Below are 13,541 nucleotides of genomic sequence, written 5' to 3'. Positions count from 1 at the left end.
TCCTCTCGTTGGTTCTTCTGGTTGCCAGTTGGCCTTTCGGGAAGGGTGGAGGATAAAAAGTCTGGGAGGGGAAGCACTCTGCTGACGTAAGCTTTTGTCCTGCCTGACTGTTCGGTGATGCCCGGGTAGGGGGGTGCTTGCGAGTTGAAGTCCTCGGCGCTGTGTAGGTGCGGATTTTATGCTTGTTAGAACTATCCGGGCTTTTCCATCCATCATTTTATTATGATTAAAAAAGTGCTTTGCATTAATTACCAAGTAATTACTGTGATGTAAGAAAAAGAAGAGACTTTAAAGTCAGAAAACTTGGGACTCCTGGGCACTGTACCATATTGGGTCTCAATATGTGAAATGACGGTGATTGTAAAAGGGTTTTGTAAAATGAAACTTCACCTGAGCTGTTCTCTGCTTTACTTCCATTGTATAGAAATATAAAAGTTCGAAGTCTATGAGAGTAGATGGCATTCAAGTATGACTTCCTCCTTTCAACCTTCTGGGCTAACCCTTCATTTCTTGATGACTTTGCCCCTCGTGTTTGTTTCATTAGTTCTCAAGTTATCACTGGTTTTTGTATAAGGACTTCATTAACTCTGCATGAAAATAGGCTTTGCTGTTTCTCTAGTTTGCATGATGGGAGACTTGGCTGCTGTATTAGCTTTCCATAGGTTATGCTGTCGTACTAGATGAGTCCAAAATCTCAGTGGTTTACAGCAGGGTTTTTGTCACTCATTGATTAATATACGAGCTGGGAAATGGTGGAAGCTCTGCTGTTTCTGTCTTCTTCATTCTAGGGTTCAGAAAAGGGCTTTCATGAGTAAATACAGAAATTTTGATTTGTATTATGAATTGCTTAAGTGAAACTTCGAACATTTTTAAACTCTTCAGAACTTACATGAATATTCTGCTTATTGGTAGATAATCACTCAGAATCTGAGTTATGGGCGGTATTCAGTGACTATCTGTTGAGTGACTAAAACAGCAACAGCCCATCGTCTTTTTCTCTCTGGGTTTGCTAACTGTTCTGGAGAAGGTTTAAAGCAACATCTCTTAAGGTATTCTTGTATTTTTTTTTTTTTTGACTGCCACAGCATGTGGGAATCTTATCTTCCCCATGGGGATGGAACCTATACCCCCTGCAGTGGGAATGCGAGTCCTAACTTGTAAACCACCAGGAAGTTTCCCATCCTGAATATATTTTTAAATGCCTGAATTAGGTGAGAATATTGTGGAAATTAAGTAGAAGTGCAGGTTTTTAATGGGAAGCTCAAGAAGTCGGAAGCTATCATCTTGGATAGGAATCATCTCTGATGCTGGCAGGCAGGGCTAGCTTTATGGGTGTGTGATCTGTGTGGTTGAATTTATTGCTGTCTAGCTGCTAAGTTGTGACCAGCTCTTTTATGACCCCATGGACTGTAGCCGGCCAGGCTCCTCTATCCACGAGATTTTCCAGGCAAGAACACTAGAGTGGGTTGCCATTTCCTTCTTCAGGAGATCTTCCTGAGCCAGGGATTGAACCCATTAGCATTAGCAGGTGGATTCTTTACCACTGAGCCACTAGGGAGGCCCGAATAGTTGAATAGGGCCCCATAATTGACTTAACTGTTCTGCTACTGACATCTTGAAATTATTCATTTAACAGGGGCCTGCATTTTTACTTTGAACTGAGGTTTACAAATTATTACTTGACCCTGTTGACAGGTGTTAAAGAGGAAGATTAAATGTGCAGTGTCGCTGTGGAATAGGGGGGGTCTTGCAGGGTGAATGGGTACTAAAGACAGCAGTTATATTGATAACAGTGGTAATGATGATGGTAGAACTTACAGCAGCATACGTTTACTGACTGTACTGTGCACTGCTTTAAGTGCTTTCTGTGTATTAATCCTTAAAATTCTCAGGAGGAAACTCTTGAACAGATGTCACAGGTCAAATTTGAAGGCTATCAGGCTGAAGAACAGGAAGAGCCAAGGCTCCAGTTCAAATCTGAAGGCCATCTTCTTGAGAATTCCTTCTTGTTCTGTTCAAGCCATCAACTGATTGAATAAGGCCCACTCACATTATGGAAAGAAATCTGCTTTGTTAAAGTTGTAGGATAAAAGATCAATATAGGACAATCAGTTGTACTCCATATACTACCAACAAATCATCAGAAAAACACCATTCACAATAATACCAAAAATATGAAATACTCAGGGATAAATCTGGTAAAAAACATTTCCCCAAAATTAAAAAAATATTGCTGAGATAAATTAAGTAAGACCTAAATAAGTGGAGAGATACGTTGTATTCATAGATCAGAAGACAATATTGTCAAGATGATTACAGATTCAATATTATGACAATCAAAATCATTACAGCCTTTATTGTAGAAATTGAGATGATTCTAAGTCATACAGAAACTCAAAGATCTAGAATAACCAAAACATTCTTTATAAAGAAAGAACTGTATAATATCACTTACACGTGTAATCTAAAAAAATAGAACAAAATAGTGAATATAGCAAAAAGAAAAAACTGGAGGACTACACTACCTGGTTTTTATTATAAGGCAACAGTAATCAAGATAGTGTGGTATCACAATGGAAAAAGATAGAGTCCAGAAAGACACATACATAGAGAATTAATCAGATTTTCCACAAAGGTACAAAGGCAATTCCGTGGAGAAAGCATTAGCATCTTTTCAACAAATGGTGCTAGAACAATTGGATAGCCATATGCATACAGGCTTCCCAGGTGGCTCAGTGGTAATCTGCCTGCAGTGCAAAAGACTCTGGTTTGAACCCTGGGTCGGGAAGATCCCCTGGAGGAGGGCACTGCCACCCACTCCAGTATTCTTGCCTAGAAAATCTCACAGACAGAGGAGCCTGGTGGGCTACAGTCCATGGGGTCGCAAAGAGTTGGACAGGACTGGAGTGACTAAGCACACACATGCAAACAGAACAAAACTTGGGCCCACACCTCGCACCATACAAAATGTTTTGCTCAAAATGGATCATAGACCTACTGTAAATCCTAAATCTATAAAACTTCTAGGAGAAAATACAAGAGAAAATCTATGACCTTGGGTTGAATTTCTTAGATATAACAGCAAAGCATGACCCATTAAAGAGAAAAATAGAAATGGGACTTCATTAAAATTTAAAACTTCTGCTTTTCAAAAGGTTATTAAGAAAAGTCAAAGTATAGACTGGGAAAAAGTATTTGTAGATCAGATCCATCTTATAGCTCCAATACTATAAGTACACTATTAGTTTATAATATTACAATATTTTGGCCACTTGATGCAAAGAACTGACTCAATGGAAAAGACCTGATGTTGGGAAAGATTGAAGGCAGGAGGAGAACGGGACGACCGAGAATAAGATGGTTGGATGGCATCACTGACTTGATGCACATGAGTTTGAGCAAGCTCCGGGAGTTGGTGTTGGACAGGGAAGCCTGGCGTGCTGCAGACCATGGGGTTGCAGAGTCGGACAGGACTGAGCAACTGAAGTGAAGTGATCCATAATGTATAAAGAAGATTCAAAACTCATAATTTAAAAAACCCAATTTTAAAATGTGCAAAAGACTTGAACTTACACTTCCCCAAATGGTTCTCAGCATGATTTGATTATTCATGAGATACCATTACCCACCTATTAGAATATCTAAAATTTGAAAAGAGTGCTACACTGTATTGAAGAGTATGTGGAGAAACTAGAACTCTCATACACTGTTGATGGGAATGTACAATCATATAACTACTTTGGAAAACAGTTTGGCAATTTCTTAAAAAGTTAAGCTACATACCCAGGAGAAGGCAATGGCATCCCACTCCAGTACTCTTGCCTGGAAAATCCCATGGATGGAGGAGCCAAGAAGGCTGCAGTCCATGGGGTCGCTGAGGGTCAGACACGACTGTGAGACTTCACTTTCACTTTTCACTTTCCTGCATTGGAGAAGGAAATGGCAACCCACTCCAGTGTTCTTGCCTGGAGAATCCCAGGGACGGGGAGCCTGGTGGGCTGCCGTCTACGGGGTCGCACAGAGTCGGACACGACTGAAGTGACTTAGCAACAACAACAACATACCCACCTTGGCTGCAGCCATTCTACACCTAGGAATGTATGCAAAAAGTGGAAACATATATTCATAGATCTGTACACGTTTTTCTGGCACTCTTCACTGTTCAGAGCAGTTTTTATTCATTTTAGCCCCAAACTGGAAACAACCCACATGCCCACCAAAGGTGAATGGATAAGCCAATCGTCGTATAAACATGCTCAGCAATACAAAAGAGTCAACTGATACATGCAACAGTGTGGATGAATCTCAAAATAATTGTGCTGCATGAAATAAGCCAGGCCAAAAATAGTACATTCTGTATGACTCCATTTCTTTAACATTCTGGAAAGTGCAAACAAGTCTGTAGTGACAGAAAATAAGATCAACTGTTTCCTAAGAAATGAGGCTGTGTGGGCAGAATTAGAAGTGCAAAGAAACTTTTAAAGGTGGCGGATGTGTTCATAATCTTGATCCTCGTAATGGTTTCACAGGTGTACAAGTATGTCAGATCTCATTGAAATTGTATACTTTAAATACGTGCAGTTTATGGAATGTCAAATATACCACCATAAACTTGTTTTTAAAAATGTGACTGTATCATGATATATATTATACATAGAAGGTTGTTTGGATTGTCTTTCATTAACCTTTTGCTTAATGAAACAAAACACAATCTTTTGTTTTACTTGAAATTTACTTGATTTATAGTGTTGTGTTAGTTTCAGGTGTACAGCAAACTGATTCAGATAAACTCAAATATATAGAATATATATTCTTTTTCAGAATCTTTCCCATTATAGGTTATTACAAGATATTGAATATAGTTCCCTGGGGTATACAGTAGGACAGTAGGTCCCTGCTGTTTATCTATTTTATGTATAGTAGTGTCTGTTAATCCCAAACTCCCAATTTATCCGTCCTTCCCACCCCTTTCCTCTTTTGGTAACCATAAGTTTGTTTACTTTGTCTGCAAAACACAATCTTAAAAACACATAGGCTAAATGTTGATTTCATTCTTCCATTTTTCCAGTGGCAGCACAGCACAATGTCATAGCTGTCTGGGTGTGGCTCTGTTTCAGGTAACAAATGATGTGCAGGGTAAGGGAGTTAGAGGAGGTAAGGTTCGGAAAAAGAACGAGAGGGGCACTGTACAAGAACAGATCACCTTTAATGAGGTGAGATTAGTGAGCTGCTGCACTAACCCAAGAAATGAGTAAGTATACATAGGCATATATGTGGACATTTACTGTCTTAAGGGGGCCTGTTCTTCTCCAAGGTTGTTCGGGCTAGTTATCTCTTAACCGGCTGGGGCAAGGAATTCTGGAGATCAGCCAGAGACTGGGACCGGCTGGGAGCTGGGTGTAATCAACCTTAATGTCCATTTTTTTCCCTTCCGGTGAGAGAGTTCTGTTTTGCATAGAATGGTGGGGAGGACCCAGAGGGGAGTTTTAACTCCAGGCTATTTTGAGCGTGTAACTTTCCTTCACAGGGAACATGAGAGAATGCTTTTTAACTTCATTTGCTCCAGAGTGGCCTCACCTAAGCACGCATGGCTCAGTATGCGATTCTCCACCCGCTGGTGAAAGGTAGAAACGGGAGCAACCTCCTTTGTGCGTGGGAAAGCACACACGATGCAACAATCCAGCCAGAGCTCAGCTCAAGACTCGACATCTGCAAGGAAAATTCATTTGTAAAGAACATGATGAGAGCGCCCAGATCCTGGGGTCCCGGGGGGTGGGGGAGGGGGCGGGGTGGGGAGAGAAGGCGCATGCTCAGGCCGAAAGCCCCACTTCCGTCCGGGTTACGTTCCCGCGCCGGCAGTGACACCGCTTTCCGGTCCGGCGCAGCTCTTATCCCCCGCACTTTCGGTCCGGCCCGCGGCCACCCGTCCGGCTCCCCAGCGCCCTTCCGCCGTCCTCTGACCCGCTGCCGAGCGCCCGTGCAGCAGGCGGTATAGTCTCCCCTGGGGCACACGTGTAGGCTGGGCAGTGCGGTCTGTAGTCCCTCTCCTCCCTGGAGTTCCAGGGGCGCGGCAAACCATCTGGTGCGGAACCACCCCCTGCGGCCTTCCGCTCGCTCGGCTAGGGCCACCTTTGAACACCGAAGGACGGGTCCCCACACTCCGAACCTGTGGAGGGCTGGTCTTCCGCCTCTAGGGGGCGTTCGTGCGCCCAGCGCCCTCTTCGTAATTGAAGTCCCAGGTGTTTTGACTCCGCAGCTGCGCTGCAGTCGGGCTCGTTTCCTCTCACGGCTTATTCAGGACCTTCTAACACCGGCTGCTTTCCCTCCCCGTCCAGCTCTCCGAAGATGCCCGCGGGTGTGTCTTGGTCGTCTTACCTGAAAATGTTCGCTGCCAGCCTCCTGGCCATGTGCGCCGGCGCCGAGGTGGTGCATAGGTACTACCGACCAGACCTGGTGAGTGCCGGAGAGTCCTTGCGCCTCGCTCCTGGACCACTTCATTTTCACAGCGGCAAAGTTCAGTTCAGTGGCTCAGTCATGTCCAACTCTTTGCGACCCCATGGACTGCTGCATTCAGTCTTCCCGAATGCCCATCACTAACTCCAGGAGCTTGCTCAAACTCATGTCCATCAACTGGTGATGCCATCCAACCATCTCATCCTCTGTCATCCCCTTCTCCTCCTACCTTCAATCTTTCCCAGCATTAGGGTCTTTTCCAGTGAGTGAGTTCTTTGCATCAGGTGGCCAGTGTATCGGAGTTTCAGCTTCAGCATCAGTCCTTCCTAATAAATATTCAGGACTGATTTCCTTTAGGATTGACTGATCTCCTTGCAGTCCAAGGGACTCTCAAGAGTCTTCTCCAGCACCACAGTTCGAAAGCATCAATTCTTTGGTGCTCAGCTTTCTTTATAGTCCAACTCTCACATCCATACATGACTATTGGAAAAACCATAGCTTTGACCAGACAGACCTTTGTCAGCAAAGTTATGTCTCTGCTTTTTAATATGCTGGCTAGGTTGGTCATAGCTTTTCTTCCAAGGAGCAAGTGTCTTAATTTCATGGCTGCAGTCACTATCTGCAGTGATTTTGGAGCCCAAGAAAATAAAGTCTGTCACTGTTTCCATTGTTTCCCCATCTGTTTGCCATGAAGTAATGGGACTGGATACCATAATCTGAGTTGTTTGAATGTTGAGCTTTAAGCCAACTTTTTCGCTCTCCTCTTTCACTTTCATCTCTCCTCACTTTCGCTCTCCTCTTTGCTTTCTGCTGTAAGGGTGGTGTCCTCTGCGTATCTGAGGTTATTGATGTTTCTCCCGGCAGTCTTGATTCCAGTTTGTGCTTCAGCCCTGCATTTCACATGTTGTACTCTGCGTATGAGTTAAATAAGCGGGGTGACAATATCCAGCCTTGACATATTCCTTTCCCAATTTGGAACCAGTCCATTGTTCCATGCCTGGTTCTAACTGTTGCTTCTTGACCTGCATACAGATTTCTTAGGAGGCAGGTCAGGTGGTCTGGTATTCCCATCTCTTGAAGAATTTTCCACAGTTTGTTGTGATCCACACAGTCAAAGGTTTTGGCATAGTCAATAAAGCAGAAGTCAATGTTTTTCTGGAACTCATTTGCTTTTTCTATGATCCAATGGATGTTGGCAATTTGATGTCTGGTTCCTCTGCCTTTTCTAAATCCAGCTTGAATATCTGGAAGTTCTCGGTTCATGTACTGTTGAAGCCTGGCTTGGAGAATTTTGAGCATTAATTTTCTAGCATGTGAGATGAGTGCAATTGTGCGGTAGTTTAAACACTCTTTGGCATTGCCTTTCTTTGGGATTGGAATGAAAACTGACCTTTTCCAATCCTGTGGCCCCTGCTAAGTTTTCCAAATTTGCTGACATATTGAGTGCAGCACTTTCACAGCGTCATCTTTTAGGATTTGAAATAGCTCAGCTGGAATTCCATCACCTCCACTAGCTTTGTTCGTAGTGATGTTTCCTAAGGCCCACTTGACTTCGGACTCCAGGATGTGTGGCTCTAGGTGAGTGATCACACCACTGTGGTTATCTGAGTCATTAAGATATTTTTTGTATAGTTCTTTTGTGTATTCTTGCCACCTCTTCTTAATATCTTCTGCTTCTGTTAGGTCCGTACCATTTCTGTCCTTTATTGAGCCCATCTTTGCATGAAATGTTCCCTTGGTAGCTCTTAATTTTCTTGAAGAGATCTGTAGTCTTTCCCATTCTATTGTTTTCCTCTCTTTTTTTGTGTTGATCACTTAGGAAGGCTTTCTTATCTCTCCTTGCTATTCTTTGGAACTCTGCAAAAGTGATGTTGAAATTAGGATTGCATCTGCCTGGGGCCTAAAACCTTACAGTGGCATCTCGTGGCCATTAGAGCAATACACGGCCTGCTCTTAAAACAGTCTACGCAGTTTTGAGGTTTTACTGGGTCTGTCACTTGCCTGCCACTGACCTTATCTTCTCCTCTTTCTTTGTTCCCTCTGTTGCAGCCACACACACTTCCTTGCTGTTTCTCCAATTCATCAAGCCTGTCCTCACCTCAGGGTCCTGCTTTTTTTCTTCTTGGAATGCCTTTTTTTTTTTTTTTCCAGATTTTGTTTTGGTTTACTTCTTCAGAACTTTAAAGTCTCTGCTCAGATCTGATCTCCTCCAGCAATGAGTGTTCTTTGTATGGCCCCCAAAGAATTCCCCAAAGAATTCCATCTTAGTCCTTCGTTTCGGATAGAGCACTTGTCACAATTTGCAGTAATCTTATTCATTTGTCTCTTTACTTGTTCTTTGTTTCTTCCACTAGAGTATAATTTCCAGGGCGGGGAGACTGTGCCTGTCTGGTTTGCTCTCCTGTCTCAATCATCTAGAAAAGATCTTAGAGTGTAGTAGATGCCCAGTGAATATTTGTTGAGTGAAGGAATGAATGTAGGCCTTCAAAGGAGGGAGGAATTTAATAAGCATTCTTTGGATTAGAACTGACAACTAGAGATACTTCTGAGGAGTTACGGTCCTGGGCAGATGGAGGCAAGGAAGTACAGTGCAAATAACTACAGGAATGTGCTTGGTGTTTTATGCTATGGATGTGAATGGGCTTCCCTGGTGGCTCAGTGGTAAAGAATCCACCTGCCATGCAGGAGACACAGGAGACCTGGGTTGGGAGGATTCCCTAGAGGAGGGCATGGCAACCTACTCCAGTATTCTTACCTGGAGAGTTCCATGGACCAAGGAGCCTGGTGGGTTACAGTCCATAAGGTTGCAAAGAGTTGGACACGACTGAAAGCAACTTAGTATAGCACACAGACTAAAAGGGAAAACCTCCCCCACTGACGACTCCCTGTCTCCAGTCTACTCCCCAGTTAACTGCCATTTGTTGGTTGGCATATTCTTCCAGATTTACACACACACACAGAGTTTGTGGGGTGCTTTTTCCTCATATAAAGATAAACTCATATACATGTTTCTCTGTGGATTCCTTGTTTTGGTTAACGACTGTATGGATAGATTTGTTTATATTGATAGCTTTTTTTCTTTCTGGTCATTGAATAGTATTTCATAATACAGATATTCCATATATTATTTACTCAATTCTCTGTGGACATTTAGTTGGTATCTAGGTTTTGTGCAAACAATGCGGCAGTAGCTCTTTCTTACCACTTTAGACGGCTTCTCTTGAATTTTAGGGAATCATCAAGGATAGTTAGTAAAGGGGTAAGAACCTTCCACAGAAATGCAGTTTGTTTGATCTTTAGCTTGTGCAGGAATAGACATCAAACAGGTTTCACAAAGAGAGGAATGCCTGGGAATTAACCCCTCATTCTCCCATCTTGTCAGCGAGAACGTTCAAGGGTTGTTACCAGCAGCTGCCTGGACCTTGGGAGGAGGTGGCATGGGACAGAAATCTCTAGAAGGGGCATATTGACATGTCCCAGGCCACCTCATCCTGACTGGGTGGTGACATCGGCAGTGGGGGACCTCTGTAGGGACTTGATGGCCAGGGCTGGCAGGCTGTGTATAGGAGGCTGTTGGCTTTGCTGACACTTAAGGGATTTATGTTCTTTTATCTGTGTCTGTTGGCATTGTTCCAGCAGTTATTGTCACTGTTGTAACTATCACCAGCCTTTGCAGTAGGCTTTCAGCCTATACAGCTAGAATTCGGGGTGCATTTCAGAGCAGAGGAGACCAGGAGGGCTGCCTGGGGCTTGTGCTCAGTGCTGTCTTAGGGCAGAAGCTCTAAGGCAGTTGTCCCTGAGCTCCAGGCTTTGGACCGGTACCTCCTGTCAGATCAGCAGCAGCATTCGATTAAGAAATTAAGTGCACAATAAATATAATGTGCTGAAATCATCCCGAAATCATCTCCCCCACCCCCCACCCCTGAGCTGTGGAAAAATTGTCTTCTACATAATCAGTCCCTGGTGCCAGAAAGGTTTGGGACTGCTGCTTTAAGGGGACCTTTTCCTAATCATCCAGTCCAGGAGCAGATTCAAAGACTCAAGGCAGTGTTCTGTCCTGGAATTGAGTGTTTTCTCCTCAGGCTTCCCTTTTGCATTTCCTTCTCCCCGGCATTACTTTACTTGTTCTGTTTTTCTTAACTTGTCATCTGTTTACTATTGGAGGCATAGTAGGTCAAAAGACAGTCTCTGGACTCATTTTAAAGCACTGTTTTTTTTTGTTGTTGATCATAATTTTTTTTCATCCTGAGTCATTTTAAGTAAAGTGCACTTTAGACATTTTGAATTTTACATTTCTGAATTAAAATATTGAAAGCCTTTCTCTACACCACTTACTATGATATTTTCTTTTTTTGACATCTTAATTAATTTTGTTTTGGAGTGTAGCCAGTTAACAATGTGATAGTTTCAGGTGGACAGCAGAGGGACTCAGCCATACATCTACATGTATCCATTCTCCCCCAAACCCCTCTCCCGTCCGGGCTGCCATATACTATTGAGCAGAGTTCCTTGTTAAAGCATTTATTTTTGGCTGTCTCCAGAAATAGCCATATATACAAAGACTGCTATTTAGGACCTGTGCCAACATTCCTAACTTTTGATGCCAAAATCATATTAAAATTGGTTATGTATTTCTATGTAAATAAGTGCTTTATTTTAATCAAAGTTGAATTGTCACTTTAGCCAAACAGTGGAAACAATCCAAATAAATAACCATTAATTGGTGCGTGGATAAATAAATGGATACATTTATTTGTATCCATGTAAATAAATGGATACATGGTGAGTGGATAAATAAATAAATACAATGGAGTTATTTTTTGGTCCTAAAAGGAAGTATTGATATAGGTGACAATATGGATGAATCTTGGAAACATGCTAAGTGAAAAAAACTAGTCATGAAAGACCGCATGTTGTGTGATACATTTATATGAAATGTTCAGAAGAGGCGTGCCTATAGACAGGGCAGTGGCTTGATGATGGTGGTGGTGGTGCGAGGGTTGTGTGGAAATGCGGACAGCTGCTAATGGGTTTGGGGTTTCTTTTTGGGGTGATGAAATGTTCTCTAAATTTATTATAGTGGTGGATGTGCAACTTTGTGGCTATACCAAAGGTATTGAATATTTAAATAGGTGGTATTTAAACGATACTATGGGCTTCCCTGGTGGCTCAGAGGTTAAAGCCTCTGCCTGCAATGCAGGAGACCTAAGTTCGATCCCTGGGTCGGGAAGATCCCCTGGAGAAGGAAATGGCAACCCACTCCAGTATTCTTGCCTGGAGAATCCCATGGATGGAGGAGCCCGGTGGGCTACAGTCCACGGGGTCGCAAAGAGTTGGACACAACTGAGCAACTTCACTTTCACTTAACGATACAATACCAATATTTAAACTATACCATGGTTTGTGAATTGTCTTACTAAAGCTGTTACCAATTTGAGAAGTCACTTTTCTTGAAGGCAGTGTTGTAATTTTTTTTGCCTACTGCTTTATGCTTTGCACATAGTAGGCACTGTTTCTTAACAAAGGAATTGATTCCTGATACCTGTTTTCTGGCTAGGCGTGTTAGAGAGGTCAGTAAATAGTGCAGGAAAGAATTTCCCAGTGTGGGAAACCTTGTTCAAATTTGTGGCCTGTCAATTAATATTGATGCAAACTTTCTGTGAGTCCTTGAGTACTTAAGCTGTAGCCATGCTGATAGCTGTAAACAGAGGGCTAGAAAGTAACTTAGATCAACAGCAGGTCCTCATAATATTTATCATTGAGTGGCAGGGGGCTTTTGTTCTTTTTTACTTTTTACTTTGATGTTTTTCAGGTCACATTCACAGTGTAAAAAAGCACGGTTATCTGTATATTTTGTTTTTGTATTTTATAGAGAATACCTGAAATTCCACCCAAACCTGGAGAACTTAAAACAGAGCTTTTGGGAGTGAAAGAAAGACAACAGGAACATCAAAATTCAACTGTGCCAAGAACTCTGTGAATGAGAATTAAATATGTATTTTTAGAATTTAATGAATGAAATTGTGTTTAAGCACCTATTACAAACTGCAAGAGGAAGTGCTCAGTAGATTTAACTGATTTAGTTATGGCTTGACCAGGTAATCTTGAAAACTGCCAGTTTATATCATCAGCTTCTGTAGTTTGATAGATACCCAGAGTGTAGTTACAGTCTCTTGCTCTTATAATTTTGGCTTATTTCTCTGAATAAGCTTGACTGTAATGGCAAATGTGGATTGTAAATTAACTATAATAAAAGTGACATTGACCATATGTGCTTAGTGAGAGGTTAGTATTTCTAGGGTTTGGATTCTTTTGGAGTAAGTTTAGATTTACAGGAAAACTGCCAAGACAGCACAGTTCCCAAATCCCTCTGCATTTCCATGAATGCCCTCATGTAACATGACCGTGGTACAGATCACACATGCCAGAACTAGGTCTGATTCTGGATTTCCCCAGCTTTCATCTATCCAGGCTACTATGACATTTAGTTGCCATGTCTCCTTAGTCTCCTCCTATGAGGCTTCTTTCCTTGGTTTTGTTCACATATTCTAGGTTAGGCTGAGTTTTTGAATACCACCAGAGGTGAAGTGCCCTCCTTCACATGTCAGGGGGTACATGACATCACTGGCTGATACAAACCTCGATCACTTGGTTATTAGGGTAGCATCTGCCAAGGTTCTCTGCTCTAGAGTTACTGTTTCCTGCTTTCCACACTCTAGAAGACAGTCATTAAATCCAGCCCACGTTCAAAAAGGAAAGGAGGATTCAGCTCCACTTCCTGGAAGGGGGAGCATCTACATGTACTATTTGGAATTCTGTAAAGAAGAGTATGTCCCTTCTTTCTATGAGTGGTTTTTAAGAATTTTAAAAGCCACTTTTCTTAAGTATGCATTACTTTTCTAAGAAGAAAACTCAGGACACAGGATCTAAGAACTACTTTATTTTGTATCTATGAGATGATGGACGTTCACTACTTGTACCATTTCCTGATGTATGTAAGTCAAGACATTATGCTGTATATCACCAAAAAACTGCAAGAAAAATCAAGTATCAGGGAGCTCTATACAATGAATTATAAAAAGACAAGC

At 42.3% G+C, this 13,541-nt stretch overlaps 1 protein-coding gene across 7 annotated transcripts; it reads left to right on the top strand.

Annotated features, from left to right (window-relative positions):
• Positions 1–86: 86 nt before the first annotated feature.
• On the top strand, positions 87–12,723 carry LOC133247824 (ubiquinol-cytochrome-c reductase complex assembly factor 6). Of its 7 annotated transcripts, none has more exons than XM_061417125.1 (4): positions 87–163; positions 5,528–5,624; positions 6,336–6,453; positions 12,326–12,723. In XM_061417125.1, the coding sequence occupies exons 2-4, from the start codon at positions 5,533–5,535 to the stop codon at positions 12,431–12,433; spliced, it is 318 nt and encodes a 105-aa protein (XP_061273109.1). In that variant the 5' UTR covers positions 87–163; positions 5,528–5,532; the 3' UTR covers positions 12,434–12,723. The 7 variants fall into 7 exon arrangements, with proteins under 7 accessions (XP_061273109.1, XP_061273108.1, XP_061273107.1 ...); XM_061417124.1 differs by having other exon boundaries at positions 93–167; XM_061417123.1 differs by lacking the exon at positions 87–163 and adding an exon at positions 4,006–5,117.
• The last annotated feature ends 818 nt before the right edge of the window (positions 12,724–13,541 follow it).

The sequence above is a fragment of the Bos javanicus genome, chromosome 5 (assembly GCF_032452875.1).
Source record: "Bos javanicus breed banteng chromosome 5, ARS-OSU_banteng_1.0, whole genome shotgun sequence".
In the NCBI taxonomy this organism is placed as follows: Eukaryota; Metazoa; Chordata; class Mammalia; order Artiodactyla; family Bovidae; genus Bos; species Bos javanicus.
Note: the sequence above shows the minus strand (reverse complement) of the source record. Positions and strands in the feature narration are given on the sequence as shown.

Coding starts and splice junctions, on each gene's coding strand:
- LOC133247824 (XM_061417122.1), top strand. Junction 5,625..6,335: donor TCTCCACCCGCTGGTGAAAG/GTAGAAACGGGA, acceptor CTCCCCGTCCAG/CTCTCCGAAGATGCCCGCGG. Junction 6,454..12,325: donor GGTACTACCGACCAGACCTG/GTGAGTGCCGGA, acceptor TGTATTTTATAG/AGAATACCTGAAATTCCACC.